Source organism: Oncorhynchus kisutch, linkage group LG10, assembly GCF_002021735.2.
Source record: "Oncorhynchus kisutch isolate 150728-3 linkage group LG10, Okis_V2, whole genome shotgun sequence".
Classification (NCBI taxonomy): domain Eukaryota; kingdom Metazoa; phylum Chordata; class Actinopteri; order Salmoniformes; family Salmonidae; genus Oncorhynchus; species Oncorhynchus kisutch.
The window spans coordinates 30,792,156-30,819,868 of NC_034183.2; the positions used below are offsets into that span (position 1 = coordinate 30,792,156).

General features: G+C 43.1%; 1 protein-coding gene across 1 annotated transcript in view; it reads right to left on the bottom strand.

The window, feature by feature from the left end:
- LOC109898048 (carboxyl-terminal PDZ ligand of neuronal nitric oxide synthase protein) overlaps positions 1-27,713 on the bottom strand; it is a 231,587-nt gene that overhangs the window by 101,989 nt on the left and 101,885 nt on the right. Inside the window, exons 3-4 of the mRNA XM_020492806.2 lie at positions 9,659-9,751; positions 6,121-6,179 (exon numbers count right to left, since the gene is read on the bottom strand). Coding sequence (XP_020348395.1) covers positions 6,121-6,179; positions 9,659-9,751 — 152 coding nt within the window. The remainder of the gene's footprint in view (positions 1-6,120; positions 6,180-9,658; positions 9,752-27,713) is intronic.

Consider the following 27,713-nt stretch of genomic DNA (forward strand, 5'->3'; position numbering starts at 1 on the left):
GGTAAAAATCTGTCGTTCTGCCCCTGAACAAGGCGGTTAACCCACTGTTCCCCTGGGTGCCGTGGATGTCGATTAAGGCAGCCCCCTGCACCTCTCTGATTCAGAGGGGTTGGGTTAAATGCAGAAGACACATTTCAGTTGTACAACTGACTAGGTGTCCCCTTTCCCTTAATCAGTGGAAGCAAAATAGCCTCTTAAAATCAAAGATCCACCACCACAGTAGGTCTGTTTGTTTTTCTTTCACAATACGCATATTTCTTTTGAGCGAAAACCCACCACTGGTGTGCATAGTCAAAGAGCTCTATTTTCATAGATAAATCAGGGGTTTATAACAAGATAGTTTGTCTGTAGTCCTCTCCTGTCATAACCCAGTGTCACGACAGTGCCACCAGTAGTATTCTAATCACTAATTTACTGGAATACAACTGTTCCTACAACTGTTCCTACCTGGCTTTGGCATGCACCCTCAATTGGTTTTACAGACTGTGTGTGTGTATACTTCAGACACTGCACTGTATTTCTCAAATTTCACATCAGATCTGTCTGAGCCTCCAAATCCCTGCACGCTGTGTGTGTGTATGCGTTCAGGGGCCTGAAACTGCTGCCTGGCAACCTTGACCTCAGCAGAACTGAGCCCCCACCTGAGCCCCCACTCTGCAGTTATGACTGACTGACTGACACACACACACACACACACACACACACACACACACACACACACACACACACACACACACACACACACAAACACAGTAGGTACGGACTGGTCCATTTCCTCAGAGGTAATCCTGTGATTTGGACTAATACCACAGCCTCTCATTATCCCAGTGTTGAAAGACACACACACCCACACCCCGCTGCCAAGAGGATTGCTGGCTTCCGCAACACACAGAGGAACTTCCAACAAGGTCACTAGAACTTCTTACAACAGTCTCCTTCACAAAGTCTTTGAGTCACAGGGGTAGCAAAACCTCTCCTAGTTAGTTCGGGTGTGGAGGCTTTTGTTCTACCCCTGATCTGTACTAAATCAGAGATTACTACACTGTAAATATTTATCCCTTTGACATTAGACCAGTGGTGGAAAAAGTACCCAAATGTCATACTTCAGTAAAAGTAAAGATAACTTAAAAAGAAAGTGACTCAAGTAATAGTGAAAGTCACCCAGTAAAATACTACTTAAGAAAAAGTCTAAAAGTTTTTTTTTTTTTTTTTAAATATGCTTAAGTATCAAAAGTAAAAGTAAAAGTACAAATCATTTCAGATTCCTTATATTAAGCAACCCAGACGGCACGATTTTCTTGTTTTCTTTTCCCATTTACAGATAGCCAGGGGCCCACTTCAACAGTCAGACATAGTTTACAAACGAAGCATTTGTGTTTAGTGAGTCTGCCAGATCAGAGGCAATAGGGATGACCAGGGATGTTCTCTTGATAAGTGCATGAATTAGACAATTTTCCTATCCTGCTAAGCATTCAAAACGTAACGAGTACTTTTGGGTGTTTTACATTATTTTCTTTAAGAATGTAATGTAATGTTGTCAAAAATATAAATAGTAAAGTAAAGTACAGATACCCCAAAACACTACTTAAGTAGTACTTTAAAATATTTTTTACTTAAGTACTTTACACCACTGCATTAGACAAAGGACAATGTGATTTTATTGTAGGTGTGGATGGCTCCTTTCATTTCATGTGTCTGTTTCAAATACAGTGTATGACAGACGGCGGCTCAGGACAGACGGGAGACTCTGACGGCTCAGGACAGACGGGAGACTCTGGCGGCTCAGGACAGACGGGAGACTCTGGCGGCTCAGGACAGACGGGAGACTCTGGCGGCTCAGGACAGACGGGTGGCTCTGGCAACTCTGGACCGGTGGGAGCACCTGTAGGGAGAAGACGGAGAGACCGCCTGGTGCGGGGGGCTGCCACCGGAGGGCTGGTGCGTGGCGGTTGCACCGGATAGACCGGAACGTGAAGGCGCACTGGACCTCTTGATCACCAAGCCTACCCAACCTTACCTGGTTGGATGCTCCCCGTAGCCAGGCCAGTGAGGCGAGGTGGAATAGCCCGCACTGGGCTGTGCTGGCGAACCGGGGACACCATGCGTAAGGCTGGTGCCATGTACGCCGGCCCGAGGAGACGCACTGGAGACCAGATGCGCAGAGCCGGCTTCATGGCACCTGGCTCGATGCCCACTCTAGCCAGGCCGATACGGGGAGCTGGGATGTAGCGCACCGGGCTAAGCACACGTACTGGGGATACCGTGCGCTCCACCGCATAGCACGGTGCCTGACCAGTACGACGCCCTCTCTCTCCATGGTAAGCACGGGGAGTTGGTGCAGGTCTCCTACCTGACTTCGCCACACTCCCTGTGTGCCCCCCCCCCCCAAGACATTTTTGGGGCTGCCTCTCGGGCTTCCTTGCCAGCTGTGTTCGCTCGAAGCGCTGGCTCCCATTACCTGCTGCCTCCACTCTCCTGGCTGCCTCCACCTGTTCCCATGGGAGGCAATCCCTTCCATCCAGGATCTCCACCCATTTGTAGCAACCCTTGCCGTCCAAAACGTCCTCCCATGTCCAGGAGTCCTGAGCTCGCTGCTGCCCGATACCACGCTGCTTGGTCCTTCTTTGGTGGGTGTTTCTGTAACGGATGCCGTCTGATAGAGAGGAGGACCAAGGTGCAGCATGGTAAGTGTTCATGTCTTTTTAATAAACAAACACTCACACTGGAACAAAACAATAAACGATGTGAACAAAACGAAACAGTACCGTGTGGCCCAAACACTCACACGGAAACAAACACCCACAACCCAAAAGTGAAACCCAGGCTACCTAAGTATGATTCTCAATCAGGGACAACAATTGACAGCTGCCTCTGATTGAGAACCATACTAGGCCGAACTCAAAAAGCAACATAGAAAAACAAACATAGACTGCCCACCCCAACTCACTGTCACGATCGTCCTCCTCTTCATTTGAAGAGGAAAGGCGAGAAGGATCGGACCAAAATGCGGCGTCGTAAGTGTCCATGGTAAATCTTTAATAAAGCAAGTACTGACACTGCATACAAAACAATAAACAAATGACGACCGTGAAGCTACAACATAGACAATCACCCACAAACAAACAGTGCAACCCAGGCTACCTAAGTATGATTCTCAATCAGAGACAACTAATGACACCTGCCTCTGATTGAGAACCATACTAGGCCGAAACATAGAAATACCCAAATCATAGAAAAACAAACATAGACTGCCCACCCAACTCACGCCCTGACCATACTAAATAAATACAAAACAAAGGAAATAAAGGTCAGAACGTGACACTCACGCCCTGACCATACTAAAACACAGACAAAAACAAAGGAACTAAGGTCAGAACGTGACACACCTTTGCCAGCGATTACAGCCTAAAATGTTCTTGGGCATGATGCTACAAGCTTGGCACACCTGTATTTGGGGAGTTTATCCTATTCTTCTCTGCAGATCTTCTCCAGCTCTGTCAGGTTGGATGGGGAGCGTCGCTGCAAAGCTATTTTCAGGTCCCACCAGATATGTTTGATCAGGTTCTAGTCCGGGCTTTGGCTTGGCCACTCAAGGACATTCAGAGACTTGTCCTGAAGCCAGCGTTGTCTTGGCTCTGTGTTTAGGGTCGTTGTCCTGTTGGAAGGTGAACCTTCGCCCCAGTCTGAGGTCCTGAGCACTCTGGAGCAGTTATTCATCAAGGATCTCTCTGTACTTTGCTCCGTTCATCTTTCCCTCGATCTTGACTAGCCTCCCAGTCCCTGCCACGGAAAAACATCCCCACAGCATGATGCTGCCACCACCATGCTTCACCGTAGGGGTGGTGCAAGGTTTCCTCCAGACTTCACGCTTGGCATTCAGACCAAAGAGTTCAATCTTGGTTACATCAGATCAGATAATCTTGTTTCTCATGGTCTGAGAGTCATTTTAGATGTCTTTTGGCAAACTCCAAGTGGGCTGTCATTTTTCTTTATTGAGGAGTGGCTTCTGTCAGGCCACTCTACCATAAAGGCCTTTCTCCCATCTTCAAAGAGGAACTCTGGAGCTCTGTCAGAGTGACCATCGGGTTCTCCCCCGATTTCTCAGTTTGGCAGGGTAGACAGCTCTAGGAAGAATATTGGTGGTTCCAAATTTCAATTTAATAATGATGGAGGCCACTGTGTTCTTGGGGACCTTCAATGCTGCAGACATTTTTTGGTGTCTTTTCCCAGAACTGTGCCTCGACACAATCCTGTCTCGGAGCTCTACAGACAATTTCTTCGACCTCATGACTTAGGTTTTGCTTTGACATGCACTGTCAACAGTGGGACCATATATAGACAGGTGTGTGCCTTTCCAAATCATGTCCAATCAATTGAATTTACCACAGGTGGACACCAATCAAGTTGTAGAAACATCTCAAGGATGATCAATGGAAATAGGATGAGCTCAATTTCGAGTCTGAATACTTGTGCAAACGAGGTATTTCTGTTTTTACTTTGTAATTGTTGGGTATTGTGTGTAGATTGAAGAGTGTGCAAAGCTGTCATCAAAGCAAAGGGTGGCTACTCAAATATATAATATATCTCAAATATATTTTGATTAGTTTAACACTTTTTTGCTTACTACATGATTCCATATGTGTTATTTCATAGTTTTGATGTGTTCGCTATTATTCTACAATGCAGAAAATAGTAAAAATAAAGAAAAACCCTGGAATTAGTTGATGTTATAAAACTTTTGACTGGAACTGTATGTGCGACATTTGTTTTGATTCAGAATGGACCATTATCATGCACCTGTATCGAAACAGGGGCAGGGGAAAAAATACATGTCATTTTTTGACAACACACTCCAAAAAAAGCAAGTTCTGCCAGCTCTAGTTTTGCCTAATCTTGATTAGTGTCCAGTCGTATGGTCCAGTGCTGCAAGGAATCTAGCCCAGAACAGAGCGGCATGTTTTGCTCTTAATAGTAATCAGTGGGCTGATATAAATACTATGCATGCCAGTCTCTCTTGGCTAAGAGTTGAGGAGAGAATGACTGCATCACTTCTTTTTATAAGAAACATTAATGTGATGAAAATCCCAAATTGTTTGCATAGTCAACTTACACACAGCTCTGACACACACACTTATCACACCAGACATGCCACCATGGGTCTTTTCACAGTCCCCCAATCCAGCACATATTCAAGAAAGCGTACAGTATTATATAGAGCCCTAATTGCATGGAACTTCCTTCCATCTCATATTGCTGAAATAAACAGCAAACCTGGTTTCAAAAAACAGATAAAGCAACACCTCTCGGCACAACGCCTCTCCCCTGTTTGACCAAGATAGTTTGTGTTTATGCATTGATATGTAGGCTACGTGTGCCTTAAAAAAAAATGTAGTTCTGTCTTTGTGCTGTTCTTGTCTATTGATGTTCTGTATTATGTCATTCTGTACTATGTTTCATGTTTTCTGTGGACCCCAGGAAGAGTAGCTGCTGCTTTTGCAACAGCTAATGGGGATCCTAATAAAATACTAAATACCAAATCTATGCTCTTAAATAGCGAATGGAGGACGTTTTCCCCCGTGGTTTATTTTCATGCCAGTCAGGTAGGCTATACTCCTGTTGTAAAGTGGAGCAATGTGCTTAATATTAGGAAATAAATATAGTAGGCCTAGCCTTTGGCAAGCTGATGGGATCGTCCTCTTTTTATTAGTGGCCTTTTCTCCCGCAATTGCACAGCCTGTAGAAATGTTGCTCAACATGAGCTCATGGGCTCTCATGAAGTGTTTGATTCAATTTTCAAAAATATTTGCGTTGATGTCAGAGTGATTAGAGGGACAATAGAGTGCTGAGTACCAGGCAGTTAGCAAGTTTGTTAGCATGCAAATGACCAGCAGCAGCATCAGAGCTTGGAGAAGCACAATTTCCGTGACTAAAGGTCATGTGGAATTTGACTGCATTCATGACTCGTGACCGCCGGTGTGGTGGTAATAGGGTCACCGCAACAGCCCTAGTTACGACACTAGCTGTCACCATAGCAATCACCTCGGCCCCGCCTTGACCTGACATGCCCTCTGTTGGGACAAACTTACTGCTGTAAGATGGTGTTGAAGAGTGAAGTCTTACCTGTAAATGGGATCCTGCATTACCATCATCTTACTCTCATCCCATGTCCATTCCTTCTTCTGTGGAAAGACAGAATAACACTGGTTTAGTGAGGAGTGTGTGGAAGAGAGTCAGCCAGGGGTTTGTGTCTGTTAGGGAAGTGTGTGAGAGAGGCTAAGGTGGAGTGAGAGGAGGTCAGGTCCTCTGTCAGGTACCTTAACACCTACATCAGACACTTTAAAATTAGGCTGTCGCCACTAACTACCACTACTGTAATTTAACACGGTGTCTCAGATTGCCATGGTAATTAACTTTGACCTTACTGGGCTGGATGTTGGGCTCAAGGACTGGAAATATTGATTATACTGAGCCAATCGATCCACAATCCACAAGGTGAATACAGCAGTTATCTAGCTGTGATGTTCCATTTAGATATTCTGCTCTCTCTGTCTCTTTCGGTCTCTCTCATCTTCTTCGCTCCCTCTCTCCTATCTTTCTTACTCACCAGTCGTTCTCTTTGGCCGCTTTTTTCCCCGTTCTCTCTCTAGCTCTTTCTCTCATTCTTTCAGTCTCTCTCTTTCTCTCACTTGCACTCTTTCTCTCACTTTCCCTAGCTTTCTCTCGCTCTCGGTCTCTTTCATTATCTCTCTCTGTCTTTCTGTCATGCTCGCTCTCACTTTCTCATTCTCTCTATTTCTCTCTATACTGGGCTTCATCCCAGTTTACTGAGATAATATATATGTCAAAAGGAGAGCGATTGGAATTATTTCTCCATTTGATTTTCATTTCCCCACCAACACACTATTTCCACTCAAACATTTCTATTTTCATTCCTCCATTCTGTGAGATGTAAATGAGGCAGTATCTGGACGAGTTGAAATTTCATCCCTGGCCAGAGAGCAGGCTGAGAGACAAAGCAGACACAACCCATTAGAGCCCCATTCAAACCACAATACCTTTCATTCACTGTACAGCTCATAATAACAATAAAAACACCAGTTCACTCCAGCTGTTTAGAATAATACAACCAGAGCTTCTGGGTCTGGCAGAGGCACTTACTGTCTGCTTAGAGGGCCTCACCAGAGTCTGAGGCGCTTCTCTCTTTTTTTCCACAGGGGTTATCGAGGGCAATTATCCTTCACGGTCTAGTGGTCACTTCCTCTATTCCGCCCTTCCTCCTCTCTCTATTCCCTTTCTCTTCCTTCTATATTCTTTCCTCCTTTTTTAATTCCCTCCTTCCTCCTCTCTCTGTTCTCATTTTCCTCCATAAGTTATATGGTTCCCATATAAAGGTAAGGGCCTTGGTCTGTGTGGACTCTAAAGGGTAATCCATTCTGCACTGGAATGACTTTGATATCGAAGACTTTGTGGCAGTTTGTGTTCAAGTATTGGGTCTCATTCTCCCACTCCACTGACTGCATAATTAATGCCACATCCACAGAGTTTTTTTTGGCTGGGATGTGTAGGGAGGTGAGATATAGGCCATTGGACCCCCGAGGAGCAGATAGGCCGGCGCACCCTCGAGGACATGGAAGCATCCATTGGCATTTAGAGTGGGATAGAGTGGAGAAATGTACAGCACACACACACACGCATGACTTGTCCTTTGTGTGGTTTAACTTAGAGGTGTGCCCTGGAGGACCACTAAGAACAATGAAGGCCTGCCTGTAATCAGTGTGAGGGAGGGAGGGAGGGGGAAGCTAATGCAGCTAGGGGATATTTATACCCAGGCCACATACCTCCTCTTTGTAGCCATCCTCCACCTTCCACGCACCCTCTACTCCTCACCATTGTTAAAGGTTGTTAAGGCTTGTTAAAATGTTCTACAGAGGCTAAATGCATTACAGGTTTCTATAGAGGTAAGTGGGCTTGGCAACTAAAACCCACACAAACTTTTACAGATGCACAATTGAGAGCATCCTGTCGAGCTGTATCACCGCTTGGTACGGCAACTGCACCTCCCGCAACCGCAAGGCTCTTCAGAGGGTGGGGTGGTCTGCCTAACACATTACCGGGGGCAAACTACCCTCCCTCCAGAACACTTACAGCACCCGATGTCACAGGAAGGCCAAAAAGATCATCAAGGACATCAACCACCCAGCCACTGTCTGTTCACCCCGCTATCATCCAGAAGGTGAGGTCAGTACAGGTGCATCAAAGCTGGGACCGAGAGACTGAAAAAGAGTTTCCATCTCAAGGCCATCAGAGGCTGCTGCCTATAGACATAGACTAGAAATCACCGACCACTTTAAGAAATGGAACACTAGTCACTTTGATCATGTTTACATATCTTGCATTACTCATCTCATATGTATATACTGTATTCTATACTATTTTACTGTATCTTAGTCACTTTAATAATGTTTACACATCTTGCATTACCCATCTCATACGTATATACTGCATTCTATACTATTCTACTGTAGTCCATGCCGCTCTGACATCGCTCGTCCATATATGTATTCTTAATTCCATCCCTTACTTAGATTTGTGTGTATTGGGTATATGTTGTGAAATTGTTAGATATTACTTGTTAGATATTACTGCACTGTCGGAGCTAGAAGCACAAGCATTTCGCTACACCCACAATAACATCTTCTAAACATGTGTATGTGACCAATACAATTGGATTTAACTCATAGCCCTCAGTCGCTGCCTTGAGCCGTATCTAACTGATTTGTACAGTCCTCTCTTTAGAAAACACTGGCTGGAGAGAGGAAAGAAAGGAGAGAGAGAGAGAGGAGAGAGAGAAAAAGGAGGGAGAGGAAAGAAAGGAACATCTCCATAAAGGACTCTAAACAATGGAAGGTCGAGGACGTTAGGAGAGTAGGAGACATCTGCTGAATACCAGTGGCTTCTTTATGCTTGTTTGCATACCAGGGATTATGACTGTACTTCTAGCTTGGCTTTAATAGTGAACTGTAGTAAAACTGAGAGACAGGAGAGAGGTCACCCAAGGTAATCCCAGTCTAACTACTGGCAAGAATTATAGTAAACCTAGCTCAGTGTAGAACTGCTATAAAGAAAGCTTTTATAGAAATTAGACAGAGAGAGAAAGACGGGGAGAGTGGAATAGGGGACGCATTTTTAGCAAAGGACGGATTTGCTCCTGTCCTGCACTCTACCTTGTCTCATGCATTGTTTATCAGGGCACAGATTCACTCCTCTCTTCCATTCTACCCTATCTGGAGCGTTATTTAGCAGGGCACAGATTTGCTACTCTGCCACTCTACCCTGTCGGAAACATTAGTTTATCCAGGCACATATTCACTCCTTTCCTTCACTCTACCATGTCTGGAGCTTTATTTAGCAGGGCACAGATTCGCTAATCATTCCCTCTCACTGCTGGTGACAGGATTTGAATTCCACTCACTCCTTAACAGAATCCCAGGATATGACACACCTCAGTAATGGCTGAGTGGGCACAGTTTGACAGCGGAGGTTAGAAACAACACCCATCCACTCTACTCCCTGCCCCTAAGCTCCAGACAGTCACAAATGTAAAGATATTAACAGGTTGCAGAAAAATAAATAAAAGACTCACTATAAACAGACTCACTTTTTTCTTTTTTCTTAGTGCCACCTTCACTCCATCCACTGAGACTATGATGTTGACCTTCTTCTTCTTTATGTTTTTCACTTTGAATTCATACTGTGGAAAGAAAGATTGATTAACATTAGTAACGATATAAAAATTTGAGATAAATGGATTCACTTTTAATTAGAGAAGAATGGATTCACTTTTCAATGGTAGTTAGGGATACTATAGCTATCACATTTCACATTGGATTTCTTAACTATGAAAAGGTAAGAAGTGTTTTTAATTCTGGTGCCGCTCTGCACACACAAGCTTGTTAGCTAGCTAGCTCTAGTACAATGTTAAGCCAACTCTGAAGTTCAGAGACAGTTCAAAATAAATGGCAATAGAAACAAAAGTCAAACAAATGACAGTGCACATAGTTTGCTGTCATTTCAGCTGCTTGATGTGATTGTGTGTTAGCTTTAGTTGGCTAGTTAGGAGCGGGAAAGAAGTAGCTAGCCTCTATGGCAATGTTTTTTGCTTAAAACAGTAGTCACCAACCTTACTTGAGTCGAGATCACTTTCCAAATGCAAGCCGAGATCTACTGTTCAGATGCTTTTTAACATTACTTAAAAAGCGTAAGCCTATGCAACATAAAATAATTAAAAACAGTACTGTAGTAATGAGGTTTGTGCAGTAGGCTATAGGCCCAAAACAATATCACAACATATTGGCCTTGCTTGAATTGCCCTGCTAATGCACTGATGATCTTCTCACATCAAATCAAATTGTATTGGTCACATACACACGGTTAGCAGATGTTATTGTGAGTGTAGCAAAATGCTTGTGCTTCTAGTTCCGACAGTGCAGCAATATCTAACAAGTAATATCTAACAATTCCTTCCCCAACAAATACCTAATACACACAAATCTAAGTAAAGGAATGGAATAAGAATATATACATATAATATATGGATGAGCAATGACAGAGCGGCACAGTGAAGATGCAATAGATAGTATATAATACAGTATATACTGTACATATGAGATGAGAAATGCAAGATTAAAGCGGTATTATTAAAGTGACAAGAGTTCCATTTATTAAAGTGGCCAATCATTTCAAGTCTGTATGTAGGCAGCTGCTTCACTGTGCTAGTGATGGCTATTTAACAGTGTAATTGCCTTGAGATAGAAGCTGTTTTTCAGTCTCTTGGTCCCAGCTTTGATGCACCTGTATGGACCTTGCCTTCCGGAAGGTAGCGGGGTGAACAGGCAGTGGCTCGGGTGGTTGTTGTCCGTGCTAATCTTTTTGGCCTTCCTGTGACATCGGGTGCTGTAAGTGTCCTGGAGGGTAGGTGGTCTGCCCCCGGTGATGCATTGTGCAGACCGCACGATCCTCTGGAGAGCCCTGTGGTTGCAGGCGGGGCAGTTGCCTTACCAGGCGGTGATACAGCCCGAGAGGGTGCTCTCAATTGTGCATCTGTAAATGTTTGTGAGGGTTTTAGGTGACAAGCCAAATTTCTAAAGCGTCCTTCCTCAGTGCCGTTGAGCCTACTTCACCAGACTGTGTGTGTGGGTGGACCATTTGAGTTAGTAATTGATGTGTACGCAGAGGAACTTAAAACTTTCCACCTTCTCCACGGCTGTCCTGTCGATGTGGATAGGGGAGTGCTCCCTCTGCTGTGTCCTTAAGTCCACGATCATCTCCTTTGTTTTGTTGACGTTGAGTGAGAGGTTATTTTTCTGACACCACCCTCCCAGAGCCCTCACCTCCTCCCTGTAGGCTGTCTTGTCGTTATTGGTAATCAAGCCTACTACTGTTGTGTCGTCTGCAAACTTGATGATTGAGTTGGAGGTGTACATGGCCACGCAGTTATGGGTGAACAGGGAGTACAGGAGGGGGCTGAGTACCCACCCTTGTGGGGCCCCAGTGTTGAGGATCAGCAAAGTGGAGATGTTGTTTCTTACTTTCACCACCTGGAGGTGGGCCGTCAGGAAGTCCAGGACCCAATTGCACAGGGTGGGGTTGAGACCCAGGGACTCAAACTTAATGATGAGTTTGGAGGGTACTATGGTGTTGAATGCTGAGCTATAGTCAATGAACAGCCTTCTTACATAGGTATTCCTCTTGTCCCGATGAGATAGGGCAGTGTACAGTGTGATGGCGATTGCATTGTCTATGGACCTATTCGGGCGGTAAGCAAATTGAAGTCGGTCTAGGTGACAGGTAAGGTAGAGGCGATCTGAACATGGACTAGTCTCTCAAAGCAATTCTCAGATAATTAGGCTACATGATCACACAGGTAATCAGTGTTCCCTCTAAGCTGTGCACGCACACGCGCCCCAGGACTACCTTCTTCTGCACAGAGAAGCACTAGATTGAACTTCACTCAACTTTCTAGAGTGTTCCCCGTAAGTTAGCAATACCAATGTTTCAGTTTACTGTGGGAATTGTGATCAAATCAACGCGATATTAGCCACTTTCAATGCAACATAACGAAACAAAGTTAACTATGCAAGGATTCTATTAAATTGACAGGCATGACTAAACAGTCTACAGTTGAAGTCGGAAGTTTACATACACCTAAGCCATTTACATTTAAACTCAGTTTTTCACAATTCCTGAGATTTAATCCTGGTGAAAATTCCCTGTATTAGGTCAGTTAGGATCACCACTTTATTTTAAGAATGTGAAATGTCAGAATAATAGTAGAAGGAAAGATTTATTTTAGCTTGTATTTTAATCACATTCCAAGCGGGTCAGAAGTTTACATACACTCAATTAGTATTTGGTAGCATTGCCTTTAAATTGTTTAACTTGGCTCAAATGTTTTGTCTAGCCTTCCACAAGCTTCCCACAAAAAGCTGGGTGAATTTTGCCCCATTACACCTGACAGAGCTGGTGTAACTGAGTCAGATTTGTAGGCCTCCTTGCTTGCGCATACTTTTTCAGTTCTGCCCAAAAATGTTCTATGGGATTGAAGTCAGGGCTTTGTGATGGCCACTCCAATACCTTGACTTTGTTGTCCTTAAGCCATTTTGCCACAACTTTGGAAGTATGCGTGGGGTCATTGTCCATTTGGAAGACCCATTTGAAACCAAGCTTTAACTTTCTGACTGATGTCTTGAGATGTTGCTTCAATATATCCACATAATTTTCCATCCTCATGATGCAATCTAGTTTGTGAAGTGCACCAGTCCCTCCTGCAGTAAAGCACCCCTACAATATAATGCTGCCACCCCCGTTCTTCAGAGTTGGGATGGTGTTCTTCGGCTTGCAAGCCTCCCCCTTTTCCTCCAAACATAACGATGGTCATTATGACCAAACAGTCCTATTTCTGTTTCATCAGACCAGAGGATATTTCTCCAAAAAGTAAGATCTTTGTCCCCATGTGCAGTTGCAAACTGTAGTCTGGCTTTTTTATGGCAGTTTTGGAGCAGTGGCTTCTTTCTTGCTGAGCGGCCTTTCAGGTAATGTCGATATAGGACTCAATTTACTGTGGATATAGATACCTTTGTACCTGTTTCCTCCAGCATCTTCACAAGGTCCTTTGCTGGTGTTCTGGGATTGATTTGCACTTTTTGCACCAAAGTACGTTCATATCTAGGAGTCAGAACGCGTCTCCTTCCTGAGCGGTATGACGGCTGTGTGGTCCCATGATGTTTATACTGGCATACTATTGTTTGAACAGATGAACGTAGTACCTTCAGGCGTTTGTAAATTGCTCCCAAGGATGAACCAGACTTATGGAGGTCTACAATTTTTTGCCTGAGGTCTTGGCTGATTTCTTTAGATTTTTCTCATGATGTCAAGCAGAAGTACTGAGTTTGAAGGTAGGCCTTGAAATACATCCACAGGTACACCTCCAATTGACTCAAATTATGTCAATTAGCCTATCAGAAGCTTCTAAAGCCATGACATTTTTTTTCTGGAATTTTTCAAGCTGTTTAAAGTCACAGTCAACTTAGTGTATGTACATTTCTAACCCACTGGAATTGTAATACAGTGAATTATAAGTGAAATAATCGGTCTGTAAACAATTGTTGGAAAAATTACTTGTGTCCTGCACCGACTTGCCAAAACTTTAGTTTGTTAACAAGACATTTGTGGAGTGGTTGAAAACAAGTTTTAATGACTCCAACCTAAGTGTATGTAAACTTCTGACTTCAACTGGATCTCTGCCATTCACTTTGAACTAGACTGTTTTTATAGCATGAGCAGTTGTGAGTAGATGTGCTTGTTTTGAGATCAAAGCAAGAGTTACATATAGCGAAGTGCACATTTGTACATTTGCTCATATCCTTTGCTAGATAGTGAGTTATTAGCCCAGTCATAGATCATTTGTAGTCAGCAATGGGGGAGTGATTGCTTCCTACAAGACATCAAAATGGTGTGCATTTCTAGAAATCTTTTTTTTTGTCTTAAATGAGAAATGTTGTATTTTGAGACAGGCTTGAATAAATTGACCAAATTACCACAAATTACCAAGAGTATGTGGACGCCTGCTTGTCAAACATCTCATTCCAAAATCATGGGCATTAATGGGGATTTGGTCCCCCCCTTTGCTGCTATAACAGCCTCCACTCTTCTGGGAAGGCTTGGAACATTGCTGTGGGGACTTATTTTCCATTCAGCCACAAGAGCATTAGTGAGGTTGGGCACTGATTTTGGGCGATTAGGCCTGGCTAGCAGTTGGCGTTCCAATTCATCCCAAAGGTGTTCGATGGGGTTGAGGTCAGAGCTCTTTGCAGGCCATCAAGTTGTTCCACACCAATCTCGACAAACCATTTCTGTATGGACCCCAATTTGTGCACAGGGGCATTGTCATGCTGTAACAGGAAAGGGCCTTCCCCAAACTGCTGCCACAATGTTAGCAGCACTGGAACTAAGGGGTCTAGCCTGAACCATGAAAAATAGCCCCAAACCATTATTCCTCCTCCATCAAACTTTACTCTATTGACACTATTCATTGAGGCCAGTAGCATTCTCCTGGCGTCCGCCAAACCCAGATTTGTCCGTCGGATTGCCAGATGGTGAAGCGTGATTCATCACTCCAGAGAACGCGTTTCCACAGCTCCAGAATCCAATATCGGCAAACTTTACACCACTCCAGCCGACGCTTGGCATTGCGCATTGGTGATCTTAGGCTTGTCTGTGGCTGCTTGGCCATGGAAATCCATTTCATGAAGCTCCCGACAAACAATTATTGTGCTGACATTGCTTCCAGGGGCAGTTTGGAACTCGGTAGTGAGTGTTGCAACCGAAGACAGATGATTTTTACACGTTAGGCGCTTCAGCACTCAGCGGTCCCGTTCTGTGATCTTGTGTGGCCTAACACTTTGTGGCTAAGCCATTGTTGCTCCTGGATGTTTCCACTTCACAACAACAGCACTTACAGTTGACTGGGGCATCTCTAGCAGGGCAGCAACTTGACTAACTAACTTGTTGGAAAGGTGGCATCCTATGACGGTGCAACATTGAAAGTCACTTAGCTCTTCAGTAAGGCCACTCTACTGCCAATGTTTGTCTATGGAGATTGCATGACTGTGTGCTCAATCAACACTCGCTACCTGCTTTGAGTCTGAGGCTGGGGCCTGCCAGGAAACTCATCCTCTGCTTAACCCTGAGGAAGAGGAATAATCTGCTGACCACTACCTTTTACCAGGTCAGCGGCTAACAGACAGCTGGGATTGATTGACAGGCAGAGACAGGAAGACAGGAAGGCAGACACAGACATACAGACAGCACATGTGTTTGAGCATGTGTGTGGGTACTGCATGTGCATATTTGTTTGGCTTGTGTGGGCATCTGAATGGCCTCTTTTTTAATGGTATTTTTTAAGGAGCAGGGCTGTCCCACTCCTTTTGTAATTTTATAGGTTTATTGAAGAGATAGTAAAGTGTTGGAATGACAGGAGTAGGATGAGCCAAAGGGCAGTGGGCCGGATTTGAACCCATGCCGACTCCGCCATACATGTGTGTTGTGGTCAGCGTCTTTAACTGCTGGACCACACAGGCCATACGAAAATATCTATCTAATGGCTCTCACTGGGCAGCTGGCACATACAGTATATGCATCTATGCAGCGTAATCAGTCAATCATCAGTCAATCACATCAATTAGTCTGGTCAGGCAGGCTAGTAAAGAGGCGCCACAGCACATTCACTTTCAATTTCCAATCTATATTTACTACTGATGATGGGATGTTCAACAACACATGAAATGACCAAATAAACTGACCTAATTACGACAGTTAACGCTGCAATGGCTCCCTGCAACAACAAAAAAGCCAGAGACCATAAATGTTTGTGCTGCCATTTTGAAAATTAGATCTTGTGGAAAAAACAGGGCTTAGAAGACGAAGCCTTCCCTTAGAAATACTTTTCATGTAAATACTATACGGTGTGTGTCTCAGAATTTGATTCATTTAACATTTAGCCTTCATATTGCCAGAAAAGCAGGTCATTATTTCCTAAAGGTCGGCTCCAGCCGTTTGCTCTTTAATCCATTTAAGCAATAACAACACGATCAGACAAACGTAATGCCATCTTCAGTATCAAATGATATTTTCAGACACATACAAATACCATTCATATCATCCAACAATGACAGAGCCATTCATCAATGACTATGGGTACAGTATATTAATGGGTATACTGTATATCAGTCATTTATAAGTTCAAAAAAAAATGCATGTACAGTAGTAACTGCGGATTGCCCATTTAAAGACTTTATGAAGTAGTCCTTGAAAGAAATTGTGGTGTGTGTGTGTGCATGCTGTCCAACTTTCCTTCCATTTGTTAGGGGGGAGAGCTAGAGCATACAAAGCTAGGCCAATAGTGTTACCCACCTGCCTACACACACACACACACACACGCAAACGCACACGCACGGACACACACATGCAGTCCCTGAGCAGCAGTGCGTGTTACTACCCAGGGGCCAAAGTGATCCATGAGGGCTCTAATTCAATCCTAACAAGTAGAATTCGTTTGGATTATCGAGCAGGAACCATCAGGTAGATCAATCAATCTCCCTGACACCTCTCCTCCTGAGAGAGAGTGGGAATACGGGAGAGAGGAAGAGGGGGGAATAAGGGAGAGGGAGAGAGTTTGAGTGTGGGTCTGTGTGAAAGAATGAGGTCAAGAAAGAAAGAGAAACTGGTAATGGTTTGAGGAATGTAATATTTTGACTGAGTTGACTGTCTGGGAGAAATGGTAAGAGTGAAATCTCCCATTTCCAATATCTAAAACCCTGATAATTTTACTGAGACAGAGTGAGGGGCCAGACACCTGCCTTCTGCCATCTGCCCTTTTAAATAACAGATTGGCTGTTAAACACAACCTAGTGCCCAAACTACACCAGGACGTTCTAGACCCTACGCACTAGTGGACATCTAATGAGATTAGATAAGTTAAAAGTTACCCACTGGGCATGCACTGGTGGAATCAACGTTGTTTGCACGTAATTTCAATGAAATGATGTTGAACCAACATGCAATAGACGCTGAATTGATGTCGGTACCCAGTGGGTAATGACTCCATCTGGCCCTCTAGTCAAGATGGAATTTGTACCATTTTCCTAGAACTATCCAATAATTTCAGATCTCCACAAGTGGCTAGGAATCGATTTGCGATTGGGCGACTGTGTTTTAAAACAAGTCATTAAAACCTAAACCACTTAAACTCATATTACTATGATCAAGTTTGGGACATTTCCATGTAAAAGGACCCATGAGTGCCAACATGTGAAGTTCATAGGAGCATATCAAATTGGATTTCAAATGACAGCTAAGAGTCTATATTTTTGAGACATTAATTAAGGCATATGGTCATTTTCATGTAAAAGGACCCATGAGCACCAACATGTGAAGTTCATAGGAGGATGTCAAATTGGGTGTCAAATGAAAGCTAAGTCTATATATATGAGAAATCAACACATACACATTATTCAACCATTTTCCAGACGCAAAAGATTCGATTTTGGGCCAAACAGATGGAAAGGGGGTCTTAGGCAAGATCTTCCAGAAGAAGTCTTAAAAGGTATTAGACATACATTTAAAAAAACAATAATGTTGATGTAAAGACCACTGCCTACTAATATCAACACTTACTGTATACTTAGTTTTGGACAAATTACTTGAACAAGAAACATTGTCTTGTGCCTGTCTTGTGCCTTGTAATTCCGTTAACAAAAACTCACATATCTTTAAGATATTTTCTAATTTGTCTCCCTCATGGGGACAATGAAAGTTCATGCATTAGAAGTAACAAGTACAGGTAGACCTACCAATTAATTATAGTGTTTTACTGATATGAAGTTTGTTTATGAAATCCCCAAAAAATCTGTTATGAAATTACTGCAATTGAATTGGCTACAATGGGAAATCATAGTAGTCACCTGCTACAGTCTTCCTTTCCACTGGCATACTGTTAGGTTAAAATGAAATCTAATTTTATTTGCCACATGCACCGAATACAACAGGTGTCCTTACCCTGAAATGCTTACTTAACCAACAATGCAGTTCAAGAAATAGAGTTAATAAATATTAAATAAACAAAAGTAAAAAATAAAATGAAAAGTAACACAATAAATAACAATAACGAGGCTATATACAGGTACAGGTTAGTCAAGGTATGTTCAGCTCATAACTCTTTTTTTCTCTCTTTCTGTCGTCTGGTGTTCAAAGCAAGACTGAAAACAGTCTGGACTACACTTCCCTCTCATTCTCCATTTCTCTCTCTCTCTCTCTCTGTCGCTCTCACTCTCTCTTCTCTCTCTCTCTCTCTCCAGTTAATGCCACCTACCATGAGAACTACCACCTACCCTACTTCCATTTAGTGTGACGAGCATCTTGGTCCTGGCCTGACCAAATCTGAAGCAATCCTAGACGTCTATATTTCACAAGTTTAGACAGCATAGTACAGTACAGCAGAGCACAGTAGAGAACAGTACAGTACAGTAAAGTAAAGAAAATTATAATTCGGTACAGTACTGTACAGTAGAGTTCAGTACAGCAGAGCACACTAGAGTAGAGTACAGTATAATGTACTATACTGTACTCTACTCTACTGTGCTTATACTGTGATGTCCAAACTTGTGAAACATAGACATCTATGATTGTTTCAGATTTGCTCTAGTCTGGACCAACCAAATGTGTTCTTGTTTGGGGGTAGAACTCATTACGATATAGCCAGTGTGTACAATAACACCCAAATATGCAAAATAGTGATATTTGTGTACCTATTCAGGATTCTTCACCATGACGATAATGATATTCATATCCATAATTATGCATTTCTGTATAGTACAGATCAGGGATCCATAATATAATTCCAATACCGTTATTCTGTTACATGTTGTAAATCCACTTCACCTACTGTAGTTCAATAATCAAAGATTTTATAGATTTTTTTTTAACTCAATGCGCCATGTCATAGCTGACACCCCATTCTTTCTGCAGATATCTTTCAATCTTAATTCGGAGCAGATATTTAAGGGAGTTTTGGGAAAATGTGATCTGAGGGAGCTTTTACTGTAATCCTGTTACCAAACTTTGCATCTGCACAATTCTTCCAGTAAAAGTGCTATGTGTCCATGGCTACCAGAGTTACAAGAGCGAGAGCGGTTTCCATAGCGAGTCGTTAGAATATCACAATGTCCTCCAGAAGTATTAATCTAGAAAAAGTAATTACCATGTCATCATTATTTTCGCTCTTTCTGTTTTTCTCAAATTTTCTTAATCTCTTCCCTTTCGTCTCTCTCTCTCTCTCTCAATTTGTCTCTCTCTTCGTCTCTTATATCTCACTAAGGACGTATGACTTGGAGAAATAGAGGGAGAAAGAGAGCGATAGAGTCCCATGTCATTTCAGTAAGCCATGACACCCACCATCTCAGATCATTCAGAAATCGTTTCTGTAGTTAGAAACAGAGAGCATTCCTACACCATTATTTTGTTGAATTTATATTTTATCTCTGTGAAATTAAGGTAATTAATTGACCCCAAATTGGCCCTTTTAATGTATAGGATACACATAATATTCAATAAATATAGTACCCAACATCCAATTTGGACCATAATTCTTCCTACCATTGAGTAAATCATGAGAAATAAAATGGTAAAAAGCCACCCACGGATTCTCCACACCTCACACCAATCCCACCTCAACAACCAGTATACAGTATCAGTTGTCTATGTCTGACAAGTAGTATGGAGCTGTGGCTTGGGATATTGCTTCTTCCTTCTATGTAATGTATTCCCTGTGAATCTTGTGATCCAGTTTTTTGTTGGTCTCGTGTTTATTAAATGTATTACAACATTTTCTTTGCAACTTGGGTAGAACACCAATAGCTTTTGCTCATGATGAAAGTAAATTGTCCAGCCAGTCCATGAAAGCAATTCAATGTGTCCTTCTATTGGCAACGTAATGCCTCAACCAAACACTCTTTGAATTGTCCAACAAATGGCAGCTCTCTGAGGGGGCTATCCCTATAGTGCAATTCTAATACGAAGACTTTTCTTACAAAAATGTTCTAGTGACTAAAATGTTGTGACAACTGTTAACAAAATAATACAATTATAAAACATTGCATTTCTTTAAATACAAATATTATAAAACACCTCTATATGTAGTGTGATTCGTTACATTTACCATTAAATCCAGCCAAACCTAATACCATTACTATTGCAAAACACTTTGTATATATTAGGGATCCCCTTTTAGCTGCTGCCAGGGCAGTAGCTACTCTTCCTGGAGTCCAAACACATTAAGGCACTTACATTACACATAAAACAAAAGATAAAACAGTACATCATATAACATTATTACACCACTACATATCTACAATACAAAATGAATAATACCACCATACAATATTATTTCAATGTGCTTGTGTGTAGAGTGCTAGTGTTGTGTGTGTATGTGTGTATCTGTACCCGTATGTGTGTCTCTTCACAGTCCCCGCTATTCCATGAGGTGTATTTTTATCTGTTTTTTAAATCTGATTCTACTGCTTGTATCAGTTACCTGATGTGGAATAGAGTTCCATGTAGTCATGGCTCTATGCAGTACTGTATGCCTCCCATAGTCTGTTCTGGACTTGTGAAGAGACCTCTGGTGGCATGTCTTGTGGGGTATGCATGGGTGTCCATGCTGTGTGCTAGTAGTTTAAACAGACAGCTCGGTGCATTCAGCTTGTCAACACATTGTTAAAAAGTAGTCAATCTCTCCTCCACTGAGCCATGCGACATGTATATCATAAATGTTAGATCCCTGTGTACATTTAAGGCCCAACCGGGCTGCCCTGTTCTGAGCCAATTGTAATTGTCCCAAGCCCCTCTTTGTGGCACCTGACCACATGACAGATCAGTAGTCAAGGTGTGACAAAAATAGGGCCTGTAGGATCTCCCTTGATATAGTGTTGTTAAGAAGGCAGAGCAGTGCTTTAATATGGACAGACTTCTCCCCAACTTAGCTACTGTTGTATCAACATGTTTTGACCATAACAGTTTAAAATCCAGGATTACTCCAAGTAGTTTAGTCACCTCAACTTGCTCAATTTCCACATTATTCATTACAAGATATAGTTGAGGTTTAGGGTTCCGTGAATAATTTGTCCCAAATACAGTGCTTTAAGTATTTTTTAAATATATTTCGGACTAATTTATTCCTTGCCACCCTTTCTGAAACTAACTGCAGCTCCTTGTTAAGTGTTGAAGTAATTTCAGTCGCTGTAGTAGCTGACATGTATAGTGTTGAGTCATCTGCATATATAGACACTAAAAGCCAGTGGCATGTCGTTAGTAAAGAATGAAAAAAGTAAGGGGCCTAGAAACCTGCCCTGGGGAATTCCTGATTCTACCTGGATTATGTTGGAGAGCCTTCCATTAAAGAATACCCTCTGTGTTCTGTTATACAGGTAACTTTTTATCCACAATATAGCAGGGGGTGTAAAGCCATAACACAAGTTTTCTATCAGCAGACTATGGTCGATAATGTCTAACAAAACAGCCCCCACAATCTTTTCGCCATCAAGGGTTTGAAATAGGCTGATTGGTTGGCTATTTGAGCCAGTAATGGGGGCTTTACTATTCTTAGGTAGCGGAATGACTTTTGCTTCCCTCGCTTAAATTGAAGATATGGCAAATATACAGTCTGTGTTTGGGATTTTTACCATTGAAGACCATTAGCGACCATAACATTGAAACCATCAGAACTGCTGTAGACAAATGGTTCGCTCGTTCACCAAGAATGGTCTAACTAATCCAGACCTATTTGGAAGGGAATAAATCCCCACACACAGGGGCCGTTTACTCGACACAGATTAAGCCTAAGAGAAGGACTTAATTTCTTTAATGGAGGACCGGCTTGAATTATAAGGATGACCGCACAATTTATTTTCATCATGAGCAAAGGCTATTGGGTTTCTACCCAAAGTTGCAATGTACATGTTGTGATCCCGTGTGGCTCAGTTGGTAGAGCATGGCACTTACAACGCCAAGGTTAATGGGTCTAATTCCCATGGGAGACCCGTTGGAAAAAGTATGAAAATGCTAAATCTCTTTGGAAAAGAGTGTCTGCTAAATGACTAAAATGTTCACATGTAATCCATTTAATAAACACAAGAGATCAGCAAAATGGATAAAAGGGTGTAGCAGTAGCAGGAAAAGCGTCACCAGATTCACAGGGAATACATTAGGTAGGATGAAGAAGCAATACGCCAAGCCACAGCTCTATACTACTTGTCAGACACAGAGAACTGATACTATATACATACTGGTTGTTGGGTGTGGGATTGAGAATGATCAGTGGGCAAGTGGCTCCTTATAAGGAAGTGGTGGGGCTCACTTCATTCAACACTTGACACGTTTGTCTCCAAAGTTTCATGTTTCATTCTGGGGAGTGGTTGCGATACTACAGCAGCAGCCAGTAGGAAGGAGATGTCTCATTCCCCTCAGCCTATTAGAAAGATTAGAGAGCTAGCCCATGGTATTAATCATACCAGAGATAGCTGTCGATATTTTCCAGCACTGAGAGTGAGAACACACTCCATCTCTACATTACAGGGACCAAAGGAACACACTGATCAGTAGAGCTGAATAAACGCACTACAGGGAATACAGTGTCCAGCTTCTTATTTATCTCTCTCTCTCTCTTTCTTGAATTTGATATCTTTTATCAGACATTATGAATAGAGAGAGATAGAGAGAAAGTACAATGAAGAGAGAAAGGGAAAGAGAGAGGGGTGTGTGTGCCTCACTTTGTGGGCTATTCCATTACTGAGGTGGTGTGAGCCTCCCCCTCTCCCTCTTTGCTTTTTCTATTGACAGTGGAAAGAATGTGATTGAATACAGTTACTGTATCTAGTCTGGTTGGAACAGAATAGGGTTCTGTGCTAGAACACAGGCAAACTCAATTTGGAAGACATTTTGCGATAGATTACTTCCAAGGCATTTTCATTTTCAAGGCCAATCTGTGAGGAATGCTGACAGTGGTTTGACCTCAGCTGAATGATGGCGTTCTGAGGTTTAGTTGAAAGACCCTCTTTCTCTCAATTCAATTCAAAGGGCTGTATTGGTATGGGAAACATGTTCACATCGCCAAAGCAAGTGACATAGATAAGCAAACGTGAAATAAACTTTCTCTCCCATTAGGTAAAAAAAGTAAAATGAAGAGAGAAAGGGAAAGAGAGAGGGGTGTGTGTGCCTCACTTTGTGGGCTATTCCATTACTGAGTGGAGTGAATCTATCACTGAGTGAACCTATCAATTCAATTCAATTTGCTTTATTGGCATGACGTAACAATGTACATATTGCCAAAGCTTACTTTGGAGATTTACAATATTAACATAGTTAATAATAATAATCAATATTCTATCTCTCTCTCACTCTCTCTTACTCTCTCTCTTTCCCTGTCTCTCTCTATGGCCCTGTCTCTCTCTCTGGCCCTGTCTCTCTCTCTTTCCCTGTCTCTCTCTCTTGCCCTGTCTCTGTAAAAAAAAGGCTGACCTGCTCCCCCGCTTTGTTCTAACCTCCCCTCACAGTCCCCTTTCTACTGTACAGGTTTTGCTGTTCTGTAGCTAATGTTAGCATGGCGATACTGCTTTGCTACAATTGCTTGTTCGCCTAAGTGCCATTATTTCATTGGTTGCACAATTGCTTATGAAAATGTTATTTGCTTGTATTGGTAAACAGTTGGTTGTATGCACACGCTACCACAGCATAGTGGTAGCGTGTGGCCTTTGCTAGTGTAATGCACTGCCATGGGCAAGCTTCTAGAATATTTGGAGCTTGTACATGCGCAGAGTAATTTATGACCCTTTGGCGCAGGGCAGATCAGATAATCTCTTCAGCCTGCAGATTCAGATGACAGCTTCACAAGGCCAGAGAGAGAGGGTGCCATAAATCTTGTCCTCTTGTCAATCTCAGTAATTATTTTCTCTCTCTCCAGCAAGAGGCTAATGTTTAGGTTCATGTCATTGCTGCTGTGTTTACATCCCTTTATAGACTTGTTATAAGTGTAATGCCATATGCCATTTTATAATGTACAATTTACAATTTACATATACATTTTATAATGTACTGTATATTACATAGTTATAACCCTTAAACTAATACAGTTTACATGTGTGGATATTCTTGCCTTATAGAACCACAAGTCATTTGGATTAACACGACAAGTAAGATTCCAAGTCATTCCAATCAACATCCATTTTAAAGAACCGAAGTGTGTGTGTGCTTAATTGGTGGTGGTGACGAAGAAAAGGAATAAAAACCCTGAAAGGAGAAGCATCCGCTTTGTTCTTACTGGACATCCTGTAGAGGGTCAGAACCCAAGTCATAATCAGTATTAAGTACAAAGCGGGTGAGGGCTTAGAAGCCAACCACTCAGACGAGCTTCAGCTAGCCGCTTTTTCATGGTCCTTCATTTTGTCGGATTTCTGACCAGCTTCAGGTAGGATGGCTTCATTAGCCAAAGATGACCTGTTTCCGGACCCCAGGATGCAGACGATTTACCCTGCATCCCTAAGCCGTATGGGGCTGCTGTCACCACCCACACAAAAAAGCAGTCGCTTCCCAAATGAAGATCAGCTGCGAGGCCCTACACACCTTTCTCATTGTACCGTCGACCAGCCCTGCTCCAGGTCTTGTCTGTGGTTAAGGCGTGACCACACCCACTCCAGTTGGGAGCTGCAGAGGGACTACGAGGAGCTGCTCTGTGAGAGGGAAGAGAGCAGGAGTGCGTACTCTAGGTCCACCCGGCCTGAGTCACCGCCCCGGGAGCACAGCTACCACCACTGCTGTCCTGACCGCCACCGCTCTTGGCATCCCCTGCTAGAGCCATCATCTCCACCACAGTAGCACCACTGCTGGTACTCCCAGAGTCGGACCAGCTACTCCCCTGAGAGACACTACTCCAGGCCCTCTCGGTCTGAGTGTTCGCCATCTCCACGGGACCACTGGATCCCCCAATATGTTTCGAGGTGGCCCAGCTATTCACCAGATCAATGTCGCTCCAAGCCTCTCCGGCTGGAGCTTAATTTGTGTTGGGAGCACCACCTCCACCCGAGGTGGTCCAGCTGCTCTGCCGACTGATGTGCCTCAAGGCCCTCCCGGCCCTCCTGGCCAGAGGCACGGGAGCGTTGAGTCCACCTCTGCTCCCCAGAGTTGTCTAGTGCCCCAGCAGATGATAACAACTCCAGAGGGAACAGTCCACTACACCAAGATATGTATCCCCCTCAGCCAGAGCCTCGACTAGCCATAGTTAAGGAGACTCCCCCTCCAATCGTGGAGCCACAGCCAGCTATAGCCATGGGGCTCATTCTGGTTGCCTTTGCGGAGTAGTCCTCTCCTCCCAGTGGGGATCCCCTGCTAGTTGAAGCAGCCTCTTGGGTGACCGAGGTCCGACTGTCTGCTGCCGTTGAACCTTTAACCACGAAGTATCTACCTGCCTCTCCCGACCTTCAGTCTTTGGCCCTAGTTGCAGGTTCACACTGCTCTGACTTAGGTTCCCGGACTCCTGCCATACAGCTAGGCTTCCAGTCATCTGTTGTTCTAGGTCCACAGTTCCCTGTACTAGTAGCCACTATGTTTGTTGCTCTGCCAGGCCCTAGAAATCCAACCCAGCTAGGACAAACGTTTGCTTTGTCATCAGGTCTGCAGTATCCTGCCCTGCGCGAACCGCAGACCCCTCCCTTATTTGATACGCACTGTCCTAGCCCGCCAGGCTTAGAGCCCCTTGCCATGCTAGGCCCTAAGTTAGCTGGCATGTTTGCAGGTCTGCAGTCTCCTGCCTTGCTTGGATTGCAGCCCCCTGCCTTCATTAGTATGCAGTTGCCTATCACACCAGGTTTAGATCATCCTGCCTTGCTAGGCCCTAAATTCACTGCACTAGGCTCGCTGTCTCCAGACACAGTCAGCGCATAGTTCCCTAGACCGCCAGGCTTAGAGCCTCCTCCCCTCCCAGGCCTCAAGTTTGACCAGACGCACACAAGGACTGGACTTAACCCGGTCTGGTCCCTTCACTGCTCTGCTCCTCTGCCCCGCCTGTCCTGCGGGATAAGATTAGGCATGCTAGGACTAAACTCCCCCTTTCAGAGATTTTGGCCCTTTATAGGCCCCCATTAAAGACTGTGCCATTTAGGTTAGAGACCATTTCGTGGATGTTAATATTTCCATAAGAAATATTGTGGCAGCTGTAAAAAAAAAAAATGAATAAGTTATGTTAGTTTGGCTGCCCAGTCTAACTTAGTCTTCACTTACCCATCATAGCCCTGCCATTCCCAACCAATCAGAGTACTTGGAAATGCGCACATCTGGACACTGCACCCTCCCACTCAGATCAGAGTGTCATCGTCGTCCGAAGAGAGAATAAGCAAGGATTTTGAGGCATTTTATTGTGGACATAAACACAAATGCATGAATGCCATGCGTACAATGCATTCGGAAAGTATTCAGACCCTTGACTTTTTCCACATTTTGTTTTACGCTACAGCCTCATTCAAAAATGTATTCAATATTTTTATTATCAATCTACACACAATACTTCATAATGCCAAATCGAAAACAGGTTTTACATTAAAAAAAAATCACATTTATTAAAAATAAAAACAGAAATACCTTATTTACAAAAGTATTCCGAATCTTTGCTATGAGACTCAAAATTGAGCTCAGGTGCATCCTGTTTCCATTGATTGTCCTTCATGTTTCTACAACTTGATTAGAGTCCACCTGTGGTAAATTCAATTGATTGGACATCATGGCATGGTGGCCTCCATCATTCTTAAATGGTTGAAGTTTGGAACCCCGAAGACTCTTCCTCTTCCCTTGAACCTGATCGAACATTTCTGGTGGGATCTGAGTGGCTTCGGGACAAGTCTCTGAATGTCCTTGAGTGGCCCGGACTTGAACCTGATCGAACATTTCTGGTGGGTCATTGAATATCCCTTTGAGCATGGTGAAGTTATTAATTAGGCTTTGGATGGTGTATCAATACACCCAGTCATTACAAAGAAAAGGTGTCCTTCCTAACTCAGTTGTTGGAGAGGAAGGAAACCGCACAGGGGTTTCACCATGAGGCCAATGGTGACTTTAACAGTTACAGAGTTTAATGGCTATGATAGGAGAAAACTGAGGATGGATCAACAACATTGTAGTTACTCCACAATACTAACCTAAATGGCAGAGTGAAAAGAAGGAAGTCTGTACAGAATAAAAAATATTCCAAAATATGCATCCTGTTTGTAATAATTAAAACTGCCAAAAATGTGGCAAAGAAATTACCTTTATGTCCTGAATGTCCATAACGCTTTGTTTATGTTTTGGGGAAATCCAACACATCACTGAGTACCACTCTTAATATTTTCAAGCATAGTGGTGTTTATGGGTATGCTTGTCATTGGCAAGGACTAGGGAGTTTTTTAGGATGAAAATAAATTGGAATAAATTGGAATAGAGCTAAGCTAAGGCAAAATCCTGAGAAAAACCTGGTTCAGTCTGCTTCCCAACACACTGGGATACCAAGTTACATTTCAGCAGGAAAATAACCTAAAACACCATGCCAAATCTACACCAAAACAAAATCAAATGTAACT